Consider the following 16538-nt stretch of genomic DNA (forward strand, 5'->3'; position numbering starts at 1 on the left):
AGCTGGTATCACATGTTGTGACCTTTAGCCAATCTAAACTTTGAGATTTTAGAAGGGAAAGATGAATAATGTTATCAGTTTTCAGTTTCTACCTAATTTTCTTATCTCTTACCGATTCATTCGTAAGTTAATGTGGTGATGTGGGGAACCTGATTTTAATTTTCTATTCAGCACTGATAATAACTTCTAAGTAGAAGCTTATTTGCCTTGGAATTATTTCTCTTTGATGAAATGATTACCCATGTAGGTAGTTGTATACCTGTTAGAGTGGTTCTGATAATTGCATGTTGATTTAAGACTTTACATATTAAATAATTAGATTATAGTTGACCCTTGACAGTAGCTTTGAATTCCTTTAGTTTTATCAGCAATTGTATTACATAGCAAATTAGTGGCCAAAACCCATCGTAACTTCTTTCCGTGAATAATGAAAGGAGTTAATAGCACAGAGTAGGCACCCATATATTTGTTGAATGAACAAATAAATGCATTCCAAAAAAATGCATAAATAATTTTTATTTGCTCCATGAAACTAAAACAGACTTAGTTCTGTGAAATAGAGGCATGGTTATTTTGTATCAGTTTTATATTTGGCAGGCTACCAAATGTTAATTTGCTTTTAGCTAGTTGAGATTAAATGTAATTCCTTCCCTGAGCAACCCTAAAGTAAGCAAGCATGAAAGCATTTTCAGAGTAATCTGGGAGGAATTGACATTTAAAGGAGTTAGCATTACATCTGTACTTGAAAGCTATTAATTTCACAGATAAATTAACTTCATTACCCCATCTTTATCTTGCATTTTTAAGGACTCCATCAGCTGGACGACTGACAGCCGAGGGTCTATTGAAACTGCTCTTATCCCAGCCAGGGTGTAATTGGAACCTGCTTCTGGAAACCCTACTACATCACGATGGTCTTTTACTGAGAATCTTGCTAAAGAGCTCAAGTGAGTATTTGTAGTTATGAGAATGTCCTGAAAAAAACCCAGTCATTGCTCAAGTTGAATGGAATTTTTTTTTCTACTTGAATTTTGGTAGAGGGATGAAACCAACTGCATTATATCAATAGTCAGTGGGGTTAGCAATAGGCAAAATATTGAATCACTTTATAAACCTATTGGAAAGATTTTTTTTTCAAGGATTCTGAATGTGGGCAAGCAGTATTTTTATATGATACTGTTCTATCGTAAGTATCATAATATAGAACTATATCAATATCCAGCATTTGAAATCCCTAAGAATATTATGGGAACACATATGTCCAAAACAGAAGTCTCAATTAGACTGAGAGAGGGAGAGAGAGGAAGAGATTATGTTAGAGCCAGACTAGAAATTTCAGTAGATCATGAAGAATGTTTATATAACTTGTAAACAAGCAAGCATGGCTTACAGCCATATCCCTTGGGGCACGAGAAGTAATCATGAGAAAATTATGAATGGAAATTGAGGAGTAATGGAAGACCATATTGCTCTTAGACTTTCTTTTTTTCCCTGTAAGTGCTATTTTAGAAAATGGTAAGTAGCATTATGCCAATCCACTATTATATCCTACTGCTCTGCTGCTACATCTGTGAAGAGTTTTCTAACCATCTTCACATACCCCTGCACATTTCTTCTGTTCTATACTACACATGAAGCCAGATTTGTTTTATCAATCACTAATTTCAGTATAGTTTTCCCACATCAAAATCTTTTTTTCTCTAGTTCCCCATCACCTACAGGACCAAATCCCTCTCCTGTGGCCATTCAAACATGACCCCAGATGAATTTTCTAACCTTTTCTCCCCACTATTCCCTTGCATGTGTGTATATGCACGCTCACAGATACACACATTTTAGCCATTATCCCCAAAGCCCCATGCATAGGTGCCCCCCAAACCTTGGCTCACCCACTTTTCCTACTTGAAAGACCATCCGTAGACAGCCCAGCCTCCACCAGTGGGCAAGGGCCGATTGACATTCCATATCTCTGAACACTCCAGCTCGCGCCGATCTCTCCTTCCCTTGGACTTCCCCGTGTCTCCTGGCTGCTGTTTATCTGCCCTCATGTCCTCTGCCTTCTATTGTTGTTGTATTGTATAAGAATGAGGCAAATGTCACCATGACCTACCAGCCTGTTGGTATACAAATGAGGTTCATAGCATTCTCCTGTCCAGATTGTTCCAGTCATTTCTGGAATTTTTGGTTTCTCAGATCTGCTCACAAGTTCACCATATTCTTCTCTCCTGTAGGCCTTGATGTTTGCTTCCCGAGAGCCTCTGAGGGAAGGTGTCTCACTGCTGAGTCTCTTGTGAGAACATTGCTTCTCCCTTGGTTCTCTCAAATCCAGAAAATCTGTGGCACCAAAGGTCACTACAACTTCTCAAGCCTCCCTGTGTCCCAACCAGAAGTTCAGAAATAACTTCTCCCTTAAATCCTGAATCTGACTTAATTCCCTTAGTCCCTAAGCAGTACCAGGTGAGCCTTACATCTTGCAAAGTTCAGCTGAAAGCAGTATCTTTAGCTTTAGGTGTAATTCTACTCTCCTAAAGGGAAAACTGGCTCTAAGTGAACTAATTCCTTAAGTTGCCAACAGATATTATTTACTTATTAGGTGTTAGGCACTGTGCTAATAAGCACCTCACATTTATTATGTAATTTGATTCTTGTAACCTGATTAAACATTTACTAGTGTTTTCCTCATGTTAAAAATAACATTAGAGTTTAAGATAACGTTATTTGCCCAGAGACACATTTAGCTGACAAATGGTGGATAAACCAGGATTCTGAACCCAGCTGTAAGTTTTCTTCCCCTCCCCTTCCTACGCAAGTACTCATGCAAATTAAATCCTGGAGTGGGCTAAGGGTCTCCAGAAGAACTGTCATCTGTCCACTCTCACGTTGAATCAACCAGGAGACCCTTGTGCATGTGCATTTAACTGCATTTAATTTCCAGCTAGGTACTTAGGGCTGATCATAGATTTTTATTTTTATATTCCTCCTCAAGCTAGCACAGTGCTTTTTACAGAAGAAGTCCAGTGATTGGCCAGTGGTCAGTTATAATATAAAATATGGAGCTTCCCTTAAACTTTATAATCTAAGCTTTCAGGCAAGGTGACTACATGACTTGAATAGTATCTGACATGGCTGGACAGTTAGTCTAATATAATCATTGAAACTCTTGAGCAGAAGGGAAACAGTCTCCTATTGATAGAGTTGTATAGAACAGCCTGGAAAATAAATGCAATCAAATATTTGACCGTACCAATAAAGCCACTAAATACAGGAATAGCAGTTGTGGTTAAATGAATATTTAACCATGTTTTCTTACAAAACAATTCCAAATTTATTTACCAAAAATATTACATCTACCTTTTATACGTATAACATGATATTGTTTTTGAGAGACTTACAAGTTATCAAAGGTACCACATTGTATCACCTTCAGTTGTGGTTCTTGTGTATTTACTCAACTTACTCAGATTTCTATCATTTTTTTGCAAAAGCTGTTAGGTGTTTGATCAGGGTTACATAGTTGCTCTGGTATTGTATTGAATTTTATTAGCTACTTCAAATACTGTAAGGATGTAGTGACAGAATTTACTAATCAATGGATTGACTCACTTACTAAGTTCCTGTAGAAATCTTATCACTTTAAGTAGAAACAATATACTCAGGGAATCTTATTAACTAGATAAGATGAAATTATTATGCACCTAAAAATACATATGTAACATTTTTTGCAGAGATTTTCTTTTCATTGAGTTCCATTTGATAATTTAGAAGTTTGATCATAGTTTTAGGAAAGCAAAATTTTAAAGTAAAATATATTATGTAGGTATTTCAAGCAACATGACTCTCAGCTTTTTTATGAGAGAGTTTTCCTTATAAGTACTGTCTTTGGTCTAATTGATAAAATTTAACTTGTTAAATTGGCTCAGGAATAAGAATAGAGATTTTAAGTATACATTTTTACTGTACATATTTTAAAATGAGGTCTTCTCCATCCAATAAGGAATTATTAAATTCTGTTAGGTACAGAATTTTTCTTGATAGCCAATCATACATTATAAAGATTAAAATATGTGGGGTTTATCTCTTTTATGTATGTAGCTTTTGGCCTTGCTCTATGAAAATAATTTTTTGGAATTTCTATGTATCTTAAAGAATCAGCAGAGCATATATGGAAATAACTATTGCAATATGAGATGCAACTTCACTGAGGGTCAGAAAATAGTAAAATTTAATAAATGAACAATAACATTTTATTCTATAATATGTCCTTCATAGGCTGCAAACTTCTAGGAAGCTTAGGTAAGGGTCAGTGGGCATAAGAAAGTAAGGTTTGTTGGTTTTATTTTTAAGGTGGGCCATGCCAAATTTGAAGGGAAAAAACCACTCAACTACAAATGTTTATAAGATTTTTTAAATTGTAAGACACGATTTTGGATTATTGACGTTAAAAGCCCAGGGCTTTTAACATAATTACCACACTGAGGCCACATGGCCTAACCAGTTTCTTACCTGTGGCATCAAAGGAATAAATATTTGGCAATTTCCCAATTATTAGCAGGTGGCCTTTTCCTGCTAGTGACATCTGAATGAAGTGTGACCAGTGTTCTTTCCTTTGCCCATTGCCCCAAGAATGATTCCCTGTGAAACTTCTTGGCTTCTGGGGATTTTCAGTTGTAATGTAACAACCACAACAAACTAGTGAATACATAATATTTAACATGTTCCAGACACTGCTTCTAAGTGCCTTAAGTATGTTCACTCACTGAATCCTCATAACAACTCTGTGTGGTAGATACAATTATCATCTCTATATTACAGATGAGGAAAGGGAGACACAGAGAAATCAAGTCATTTGTCCCAGTGACACACCTTGTAATTGTCCAAGCAGGAATTGATCCAGACATCTGGCTTCCAGAGCCGTGCTTTCACCTACCACACCACCTGACCTGCAGGCAGAGCCACAGAAGTCTACAAAGTTGCAGGGTTGCACAACTTATGGGAGCTATCAGGACCCTCTGTTGTGGATAATTTTGATGGTACATTGTATACTTTTCAACCTTGTAACAAACCTTGATTATAGATAATCAAAAAAACAAATTTACAAAAAAGTCTAGATAAAGGGCTGCTTCCCGTCCCCTGAGGAGGGGGAAGAGGCCTTGGTTCTTTCTCTTACCTGAGAAAAAGATTTTAAACAGGAGACTGAAAGCATGGTGTAAGCAAAAAGTTTTATTAGTAAAGCAAAAGTTAGCAAAGCAGGGTACAGCTTCGAGAATGGAAGGTGGCCAACCCAAGTGAGGAAGATGGTGCTGCTCCTTTCTTTCTGTCTTATATCCTGGCTTAAGGGCGATCTTGTGATAGATTGAAAACTCACCTCCCTTGAGTGCTTAGGTATGTCCCTTTCCTTTGTGCATGCTCTTACCCATGATGCACACAGAAAAGCCCATGGGAGGGGCCCAAACTGCAATGGTAATTACATCATAATAAGCATTAGGTTATATTATAATCAGGTCCTTCTGTCTACTGTGCAGCCTCAGCGTTCGATTCTAACTGGTTTCTTTGCTGGCACTCAGTTAGAGAAGGTAAAACTCTTTGAAGCCCCTTATCCTGGGTGCAGGTATATTGTTATCTTCTGGATTGTTTCTTCCCCTTTCCTCTCCCCTTGCCCGCTGCTCATTTCTTTCTAACTGCCTAACACTAGCACTGCAAAGGGATGGTTGACTTAAAATGAATGACTTCATTCAAATTCTCTTAATTTATTGTTAATGCTTTCTTCATCTTTTGGGTATTGAGAGCAATATCGCAGAAGCTTGGTGTTTTGTTGTAGATGTATGTGTGCGTGTGTGTGTGGGGGGGTTGTTTTGTTTCATTTTATAAGAATGACCAGAGTGCTGTTGACTGTCTTGAAGGAGGTGACCAAAAATGAAGACACGTATTCTTCTTTGTATTAGTGCACCTAACATCAATGTCTTAGGCTGCTTTTGCTAGTGATGACATCTGCATTTTCACTTGTTTAACATTTTTTTCTTTGCTGGATTTGTACTTTGCTCTTACTAAAAACAGTAGAACCCTATTTGTGTGTTTTTGCTCTAGTCTTTCCAACCAAAGATCCTATCCACGAATGATGCACCTAGAATATCAGTGGTCTCCATAGAATTATTACAGTCCCAGGAAGAATTATCATCTAGGGTCTGCTGAGTCTCCATGAGGATGGGGTGGTTGTAGGGTATGATTATGTAAAGCAAGCCTTCCTGACTTTAAGGTGCTAACACATCACTTGGGGATCTGATTCAAACTGCACATTCTGGTTCAACAGGTCTTGGGTGGGGTCCAAGATTCTGCATTTCTAACATTCTCCCAGGTGATTCTGCTCCTGCTGCTGCTGGTCCTTGGACCACCTTTTGAGTAGCAAAGCCATCGAGCAAGATATCTGTTGCTATAGAAGGCAAAAAATTGGGATAAGTGGTCTGTCTTTCCAATGTATTATGCCTTTAAAGAGACATAATTTACGTAAGAGTATTTATCAATCTTTTATCAGAACATTCACAGCAGTCAGAGAGCTTGGGTCTATTCAAATGCAGATCTAATTATGTCACTCCCCTTCTAAAAATCTTTAGTGGCTGCCCAGGACTTATAATAGAGTATCTTTGAGACACAAACAATGCCCATTTTGCTCTGTCTATGACTGATTTGTCTGTCGTATTGTGTCCTGCTCTCCCCCAGCTTAACAGGCATATTCTGGTCTAGGTTGTGCATCTTAGTTTGGTACATTTATAATAGCAATATCCCTCCAGAAGTATCTGGAGGAAAGAGGCACCTGCTTCAACATCAGTGACCTTTCAGATGGCTCATATTCTGAGTTCTTTCCTACTACAGAACCTTTGGAAATGTTAATCTTTTGAACCTAGAATCTTCTTCCTTTTCATTTTCCTGGCAACTGTCAATCATCTTTTAGCTTAACTATTACTTCCTAGGAAGTCATCTTTGATCATCCCGTAAGGTCCCAACATAATTTCTGTGTAACACATGTCACAATTGTAAATGAAACGTGAATTGACCTAATTGTGTATTTCAGTCTGTCTCAGCCATTGCAGGCTCCAGAAGGGAGGGGCAGCTCCTCATCGTATCCCAGTGTTTGCCCTGGTTCTCGACATTTGAATCTGGTACTGAGCACATAGAAGGGGCTTAAAAAGTATTTGTTGAATGAATGAAATTTTCATGAAACAGTTTTATTTCATTCATTATCATTGCGATCTCTCTACATTTCAGTCTCCTTTTCTAAATTAAAGTTACTAATATTGACCTGTGTTCATTTTGAGGTTTAAAAAAGTAAGTAAACGTAAAGCATCACTTTTTGGCACCTAGTAGGTACTTAATTTCTATTAGATTCTTTCCTTTTTTACGCTTACTGTCTGGAAAAAAACATGCCAGCTGTATTCTTCTCTGATCACTTTGCCTGTGCTCTCCATGCAGTGGTCTCTCCCCTGGCTTCTCAGTAACTCTCCCCTCTGTCCAAGCATAAATTTCAGTGTCTCCCTGAAGGTAGGTTTCCCCTCTGACATCTGTGTGCCTGAGAAGGTGTTACCCTAACAGCTATCATGGGTGTGAAGATGAAAAGTGGGCCAAATAAATCTTCCCAAGTTTTATATATTGCAGTACTTCTTGAGAACCTTTGCATTTAGATTGGGTGATTGGTAACATGAATTTTGTTTTGTTCTGATGCTTCACCTATGCAGAATCAGATCTAATCTGGTTTGACAGTGGCTGAAATATTTTATATTCTATCTCTTCCTGGCACCTAGAAAATGTCTAATACAACTATAGGAACATATTTCTTCTTTAGTAGTTAATGTGCTTCCAGTGTTAGCATGTAAAATGATTGGGCATCACAAGTGATTCTATTGTCATGAATTTATGTAACATCTTTTCCTCAATAACTGAAAGTGATTTAACATATTATTTCATTTATGACCCTTTCCTCATTAAGACCATTTTGCAAATGAGGAAACTTAGATACAGGAAATTGAATATATTGCCCACTTGATGTTTAAGTGATCCTTATTAGAGGAATGAAGAGTTATTATTTTGTGAAAGTATATCTATTATTTTTAAATGAATGCTTAAAATGAAAGCATGAGACTCTGTGGAGATGTAATTCCTAGAAATAAGACATAATATTCTTCTGAGTTCACTTCTGAAAATTTTTGGTTACTTGATTTTATAAACGCGTTCTCTGTTTAGCTATTATTTAATGGGCATCAACAAGGTACCACGCACTGTTCTCAGCTGGAGATACAGTGGGAAATGTGAATGCCATATTGCCTTCGTATTCTGGGGGATTCATTGCTAGAGGAAAGTAGGGAAGACAGACCTTATAAAGTAAAAAATATATAAAAATCAGGTAAGTTCAGCGGCTAAGAAGAACCATGAGGTGCTTTTCTAAAAAAGAGTGACTGCTAAAAGATTGGCAGATTAGGTAATAAGGGAAGGCTACTCTGAAGAGCTAACCCCTACTTTTACTTTCAAGTTATTTGGTAGTAGATGGAAGATGTCTTCATGTAGCATTAAATGTTTGGAATATATGTACACTTTCTTCGGATATTCTAGAGTACGAGTCAGCAAACTTTTTCTATAGAGGTCCAGATGGATCATAGAGGCCTTTGTAGGCCAAACAGTCCTTATCACAACTACAGAACTTTACCATTGTAGTAGTTACAGACAGTGTGTTAGCAATGAGCATGGCTGTGGGCTGAGGGGGGGTGGTTTTCCTCCACCCTCTTAGGGTCCCTGGCTGGGTTTCAAAACTAAACTGACAAAGACAGATTAACAGGAGAAAAACATACAAATATATTTAAATTTTACATGACACAGGAGCCTTCATAATTAAATGAAGACCCAAAGAAATAGAAAATATTTTTATGCTAGGTTTAATGAAGAATGGACAGCTGTGGAGAAATACAGTAGATCAAAGAGTATGAGATAAGTGTAATAGACTGGGGGAAGCTTAGCAGGCCTGTTTGTTAGGACTCTTTTCAGCATCCTTTTGACTTTGGCGATAAGGATGCTTCTTTCCTTCTTGTCTAGGGAGAGCACCCTGACATAAGGGTTTTACTTCCTGTTTTACGGAAGAAGGGCAGGTTAAAGTGACCTTCCTGCTTCTGCTCTCTTCTTAAACTCCTTCGGCTTAGAATTTTAATATGCCAAGGTGCTGTATTTGAGGGTAGTATTCCTGAAGCCTCATCACTGCCATTCTAGTGGAATTTTATCTATGGACATTGAAATTTGAATTTCACATAGTTTTTGTGTGTTCCAAAGCATAGTCTACTTCTGATTTTTTTCAACCATTTAAAAATGTAAAAACCAATTTTAGCTTGTGGACCTTATGAAAACAGGCATCAGGCTGGATATGTCCCTGGGTTATGGTTGCCAACCCTCATTCTAGACTATTGTGCAGTCGCCAAGCTCCCCCAGTGGCTTTAATCACTTCTCCACAAGATGGTCATTTGGAGAGAGGACCTGAACATAGACCTAGCTTGGTGCTTTTAATTTCTCTCCCAAGGTCTGAGTAGACATTTCTGCTGGACAGATAGGCTTGGTGTCTGTCTTATAGAAAGAATTTCCCTTTGAAATAGCTTTAACTCAGTTTCACATTCTATGGACGTCTAGGAACTTGGTGCTTATTCAGGAGCACAGGTGGAGCTCAAAACTTGTCTCTTCCTCCTTAGGGCTGCCAGCTGCAGAATTTGGACCAGCCCACCTATGCTTAGTGGTCACCAGGCCTCACCTGCAGAATCATGGTCTTGGCACAAACTGCTTAAATAGAGAGTGCCTATTTAGGAGTGAAAAGACATAAGATGTTAAGTAAAAAACCAGACCACACCTTGCTTAAATCAACTGGGTATGTCTAACTTGGAGAATAAAAGACTAGAGGAAGCAGGATAGCTGTCTTCAAATATTTTAAGTCTTCAAGTAAAAAAGAAAAAAAAAATAGAGTGTCCAATTGAGCAAGTGGAGATGCTTGGGAATAAGTCAAAAGGAAATGGATTTTGGCTGTCAGTCTATCAGTCAAAAAACCTGAATTGTCATCCTAATGATAACTGAGGAAGTTGTTTACAACTGCGTTTCTTTTCCTTATTCACTAAAGAGACTAGCCTAGATTTCTGTAGTTCTTTCTGGTAAGTGTTCTTTCTATCTATCTATCTATCTATCTATCTATCTATCTATCTATCTATGTATTTTTTTTAATGCAAAACAGTTTGATAACTTGGACTATCCAGCAGAGGGGTGGCTGCCTTGAAAAGATGGGATATCCCATCACTGCAAGTATTCTAAAGGAAGCCATTGTCACAGATGCTAGAAGACTTTTTATTCATTAACTCAACAAATATTTATTTGTTTATTGACCAAATATTTACTGACCTCCCTGTAAGGCACGTGCCAGCCATATAATCTCATTATGTTTCTTAATCAGTTGGAACTTGTTATAAATCCATGGGGTAGGAGTCAGAGTTTTTAAAGACCTCATTTGGCTGTACTTTGTTAGTTTTGCCAATGCCTGCTGCTAAAGCAAAATTCCTCTTAGTTCCACAGAATGATTTGGTTGAATTAAAATTAAACCCAAGTTGGTAACCTTTTTTCCAATTGACAAACTTCTTATGCAGACTAGCCTTCTGTGTGCTTCTTCTTTGTGCTTCTACCTTGTTCTTTTTCCACTTGAACTGCTTACTTTGATTTGCAAACCTAAAGGGTTTTGAAGTTAAAGTAAGAGACTCCTTGCAAACATGATTCCTAGATTCAGTTTTATAGAATAATAGTCTTGCTAGATGCAATACTAGACAAGTGTTTCTTGGTCAAAAATGCTTAGAAACACTATATATGTACTAAAACTCCTTCTTAGAGAGTCATAGAGCTCATGAATAATTAAAGGCTGTGAAAAATCCTGCAGAAAACAAAAGTGTTCAATATTATTAGAGCCAGCACTGCCAAAACATATGTGATACCCATTAACATCCCATGAAATGCACTTTGGAAAATCTTACCTTCTAAAAAGCATGAGTAAGAACCCTAACAGATACAGGTTGATAACAGCCGAAACTGTTTCAAAGAGGTTTGCCTGCTACATTTACTAATACGTAAATAACAAAATAATTTTTAAACATGAAGAATTGCCTGTATATGCCGTGTACATTATAGCTTTCAAGGAACTGGAAACAGTTGCTCAGTTATAAATCTTTATTGAATGTAGCTATTTTCTTGATTATTTGTAAAACACTTTTTTCTACTTTATTCTTTAAGGGTCAGTCTCTTTAAGGTTTAGTTTCTGCATTTGTTAAAAAGAAAACGGAAATAATATCCACCTCATAGAGTTTTTGTGAGGCTCAAGATAAATGGGAAATTGTATGTAAAAACGCTTAGCACAGAGCTTGCACCATTATGGATATTCAGTGAAGACCTGTTACCCATCTCCCCATAATCATAGCCCTGAATTTGAGACTATGAATATTCAAAAGAGCTAGGACTCTGATGTCCAGTGATTATTTGGGTACTGAGGAAACCAGTATAGAATAAGTTGCAAGTTCTGAAATTCAATTTGCACATAAGCATTTTAGAGCATAAAGCAAAAAAATGATTCCCAGGAAAAACCTTGGGACAGAGGATCTCTGAAAAGAACAGTTTTTGGTTGGGGCGGGGGGGGGAGTTGTTTCATGTGTTTAAGTTCCATTTCATAAGTTGTCTTTTTTAAAATTTCAAATTTTGGCAAAATAATAGTTTGAGGGGAAAAAAGTTGCAATCAAGTCATATTTAATTGAAAGCTTATAAATAAATGGCAGATCTTTATACCTGTTGTTAGTTTTTTATACAACAAACTACAAGATTTTTGAAACTGATTTTCAAGTCAGGTTTCAACTTTATTTCTGTTAATTTCCATAGTGAACTAGGCTGTGGCATTCAAATCTAGTGCTTTCCTAAAACAATTTGCATGTGATGCTCCACCCCTTTTTTCTCAGGTATTAATTTATTGGCCTGGTGTTTTAGGTTTTAAATGGCGGTTGCTATTTATTTATTTGTTTGTTTGTTTGTTTATTTACTTAGTGGGGAGAGGTAATTAGGCTTATTTATGCATTTATTTTTTAATGGAAGTGCTGGGGATTGAACCCAGGACCTCATGCATGTGTTTTAGGTTTTGAGTCCTTGTCTTACATGCTGCATTTTCTATTCTTGCACTTTCTATCTCATACCTGTGTCTAAAGTGAGTCCTGCCTCTTCCTTTGGTTAGGGATGCTTGTGTGTGCCTGGTTAATTCCACGTCCCCAGGCTCATGGCACAGTCTTCCACAGCATTACTGCCAAATCCATTTAGTGACTCAGCAGGAGCTTGTCATTAACAACATTCTTGGGGAAAGTAAGAATTAAGCAGTCTTGGAAAGCAAAGTGCTAGCGCACCCCGTATGTGTAAATCTTTGGTAGTAATAAACATAGTCTCCCGGTGGGTTGGTGGTCAAGTTCCTCACCTGACACCACCCTTCCTTCTAAGCACTAGCAAGTTCAGTTCTCAAAAGGAGTCTAACAATGTCTGCAGTGAAAAGGGCCCTTCAGTGTTATTGAAAAGACAACCTGTTTCCAAATCTCATACTTGTTTATATGATATTAACTTGTTTATATGGAACCATTTGGTAGATAAAGGAGAAGGCAGATGGAATTCGAAAGAGCAGCTTTCTTAGTGGTAAAATGTAGGTCAGGGAATATGGTTTCAAATATGTGGCTTCCAACACTGCTGCAGAGTCGAGCTGGCCCCTCCAAAGGCCCCAGCTCTCCACTCAGCACCCCCCAACCCAAACAGAGCTGAAAACCACAGGACTCCCTTGCAGCGCGAGAGCTTCCCTGATGGACTTAAAAGAGGGGAGCTCAGGCCAGAATCAACGTCCTACAGGCAGTGGGCCCCACAAGCCAAGCTTTTAGGGAGGAATACTTTTCTGCCATTCTAGGATATTCTGGGAGGTATAAGAATTAAATTGACATGAGACAGATTAACAGGAGAAAATCAAACAGAAGTTTAATAACACGTATACCTGGGAGAGACCCAGAAAAACTGAGTAACTTGCCAAAATGGCCAAAACCCTCCTCTTAAAATACCCTCTGCTAAAAACAAAGGAGGATGTTGAGGGCGGGGAGAGTCAGTGATGGGAAGTTACCAGGAAAAGCACAGTTAACAAGGGTAACGTTGTTATCCAGATATAAGTCAGTACCTTTTCCATTGATAAGAGTTTCCAGAGATCTGGTCATCCTCACCCTTAACAAATGGAGATGTCTCTTACAAGTATAAACGTTTCTTACAAAAAAGGTAACTCCTACTTGTTTTTCAGAGTTTTTATCTTGTCTGCTATTTCTTAGAAAATAACCAACTTAAAATAATTACTATGCCAATAATTAATATTTTAGAGTGACAAATTCTGCTCCCCTACATTAGGAATAGAGAAGAAGGGACACAACAGAAAAACAAATCAACATTTAATTCATTATGAAAAGGGGATGAGGGCAGAGACATTTATTTTATTACATCTAACAATTCAGAGAAGGAATAAAAATTGCTAAGACGTTGAGCCTGGAGATGAACTGACAATGGTGATATCCTAGACAGAAACAGGGAACACAGTGAGGAGCATGAAAAAGAAAGGTCAGAGCCAGAGATGGGGAATTTGGAAACTTCTACATTAAAGGGATCTTTGAAGTTCAAGTTTTATGTACTTAGATAAGTGAGGGCACCAGGCAGACAGGTGGAGGAGAGGGAGGATGGCCCGGAAGATGGAGGTATGCCGCCTCCAGCATAAAGGGACTTTACTTGTTCTAAATGAGTGCCAGCAAGAAACTGGTTAGACCCCGACAGCCGCAACTGCATGATAGCAAGAAGGACTTAACTGGGCATGACTCAGTGCTCACTGTAATATAATTAACATTGTGGTTTAGGCTCCCCTGCCATGGGTTTTTCTGTGTACACCATAGGTAAGGACATGAGCAAAAGGACATGAGCAAACATGACTAGGCATCCCCAAAGCAAGAGCCATCAGTCAATCAAAAGACCACCTCTAAGTGAGGGTATAAGAGAAGGGGCAAAGACCACCGTTTTTCCTCCTTTGAATCAGCCCACCTCCCACTCTTGGAGGTGTACTTCCCCTTTGCTAATAAATCCTTTAAAATCTTTTGCTACACAATGCTCCACCTCCCGTCGGTAATCTTATCTTTCAGGTATGACAAGAACTGGGGTCTTTTCCCTTCCCCTCGTGGGGTAAACAAAGGATAACAGAATTGCTGAGCCATGTGTAAAGCAGTGAGGTTGGAAAAAGGCTAAGGCCAAGATTCTGGAAGAGCTCCCATTCCCACTACCTTTTTGTAGAGTGTTTTGTTCAAACGCAGTCTTGACCGTCATCCACATATTGTCTATGGCTGCTTTTATGTTACGAAGGCAGAGTTGAATAGTTGAGTAGTTGAGACAGAGACCAAATGGCTTGCAAAACCTGAAATACTTATTACCTAAACCTTTCAGGAAAGTTTGCCAACCCCAGTTCTAGATGATAAAAAAGAAAGAGCTACAGAAAAGATACCCCATGAGGCACCCTGAAACCAAGAAAATATGGCTATAAGGAAGTCAAGAGAGAAGAAGGTTTTCAAGGAGTAGATAAAAGGAAAGGATACGAAGGATATTAGAAGAATGAGGCTTGGGGGGGAAATGACATTTGAATGTTATGACTAGCAGGTAAATGTCATTCCAAAAATACTAATTACTATATGGACCAAAACCCAACAAGAACAACAACAAAACTTGAGATCTATTTCTTTTTCCCTTCCTCCTTTCCTTCTTTTTTCTGTATTAAAACATTAGCTAAGCATGTAGCACTGTTCCAGGTGCTGATGGAAAATACCTAAAGACAAGACGCACATCTATAGAAAGTCCAGTAATAAAACAGTAATAGAGAGATAATGAGGTCATGTATGTGAAATTGGAGACAGCTAAATGAAATTGAGGTGTTTTGTATGAAGGCAATTAATTACCACATGCCAAATACCTGGCTTGGACTGAGTACTTTGCATTCAGAAGTTATTGACAATAAAATGTCAAAGTAGGCTTTGAGAAATTTGAGATTACAGTTTAGTGCAAACAACACAGGCAAATTCTTAATGTCTTTGTGATCTTGGGGCAAGTTACTTAATTTTTCTCAATTTCACTTGTTCATTTGTAAAACTGGGATAATTAGCACTCATTCTATAGAGTATTATGAAGATTAAACTAGACATAAAGCAATTCATATGATATTTGGCACACTGTACTTTGTGGACAGTAACTGTTTTTATGGAGCTGTTATAAATCTCAGTTCATAAACTCAGATACGCAAGGAATATCTAAGTCATTTATTGTCTTCAAAACAGTTTTATAAGGATTCTGAGCCCTGCCTGTCGTGCTGGTAGAATATTTAACCATAGTTATTCTTAGGGCTCCCGTCCTTGCCCCAGGGTGTGCAGAGGTCCCTGTGAGACTATTGATAATCAGTTATCTGGTCTCCCTAGTTATTGCAGCGATACCCTTTATTGCTGTCCTAAAGTGTTCTTGTGAAACAGAGCAGTCAGGCACAGCTTGAAACCTGTGATGAGACTGAGAAACCCGTGTCAGGGATCCAGCTTCCCTCTATGCCTCACCCAGACAAGCCTCCCTGATTACTGACATCCAGCAAAGCCCTTGCAGACCCAGAGGCCTCTCTTCAGTCCCGGAGCATCTCCTCTCTCTGAGACCTCCTGATCCTTGTCTCTGTCCACCTGCTGAACACTTATGATTCCACTTTAGTATCATATGGTATCACCAATATTTTTTGGTTTTAAAAATGGCCATTTCATGTAGTTGAAACTAATAACTGTTCAATGGATTTAGCTTTTCTTCTTTTTTCTTAGTCTAGGAGAGCAACTGATTTCAATCTATTTGTGCTTTTCAGAAAGCAAAAATCCCTGAGTCAAGTAAACAGAAATGGACTACTTATTTCTGAGGCAAAGGAAACTAGAAAGAAATAAAAAATATTTCTTTGAAGTATCTTGACACATTTATATGGTAATAACAATAATACTAATGGTAATACTAATAATACCTATTATTTTTGCTATAATATTCCTCACATCCATCCCCTTTTCTCCGTCTGCATTGTCTGTGCCCGATTCCTGGGATTTTAGATCACTCAGGCTGCGTTGACTGCCTAGCTGTATCTCCCCCTCCCTCCCACCAGTCACATTTCAGCCATGCCTCCTGCCAGCAGCTACCTGTCTTCTCACCACTGCACCAACTCTTCTGTCTTCCTAGAAAGTACCTCCCCCACCTCCACCTTGTCATGCCAATAAATTTCTACTCTAAGTTCCTTAGAGACTTCACTCAGATATGATCTTCTCTGTGATTTCTCCGAGTTCCCCTCCCAAAATTTAAAGCATCATTCTCTGTATTTCCACAGTGCCTTCTATTTAAGGCACTTAGACTACAGGTGACTGAATAATTTGTCATTCAAACTGGGACAC

The 16538-nt window shown here is 38.2% G+C and overlaps 1 protein-coding gene across 2 annotated transcripts in view; it reads left to right on the forward strand.

The window, feature by feature from the left end:
- The window catches only part of KIAA0825 (KIAA0825 ortholog), a 351023-nt gene that overhangs the window by 132927 nt on the left and 201558 nt on the right, over positions 1-16538 (forward strand). For both annotated transcript variants that reach the window (XM_072958369.1, XM_072958370.1), the window contains one exon: positions 808-947. In XM_072958369.1, the coding sequence (XP_072814470.1) occupies positions 808-947 (140 nt within the window). The remainder of the gene's footprint in view (positions 1-807; positions 948-16538) is intronic.

The sequence above is a fragment of the Vicugna pacos genome, chromosome 3, assembly GCF_048564905.1.
Source record: "Vicugna pacos chromosome 3, VicPac4, whole genome shotgun sequence".
NCBI classification, from domain to species: domain Eukaryota; kingdom Metazoa; phylum Chordata; class Mammalia; order Artiodactyla; family Camelidae; genus Vicugna; species Vicugna pacos.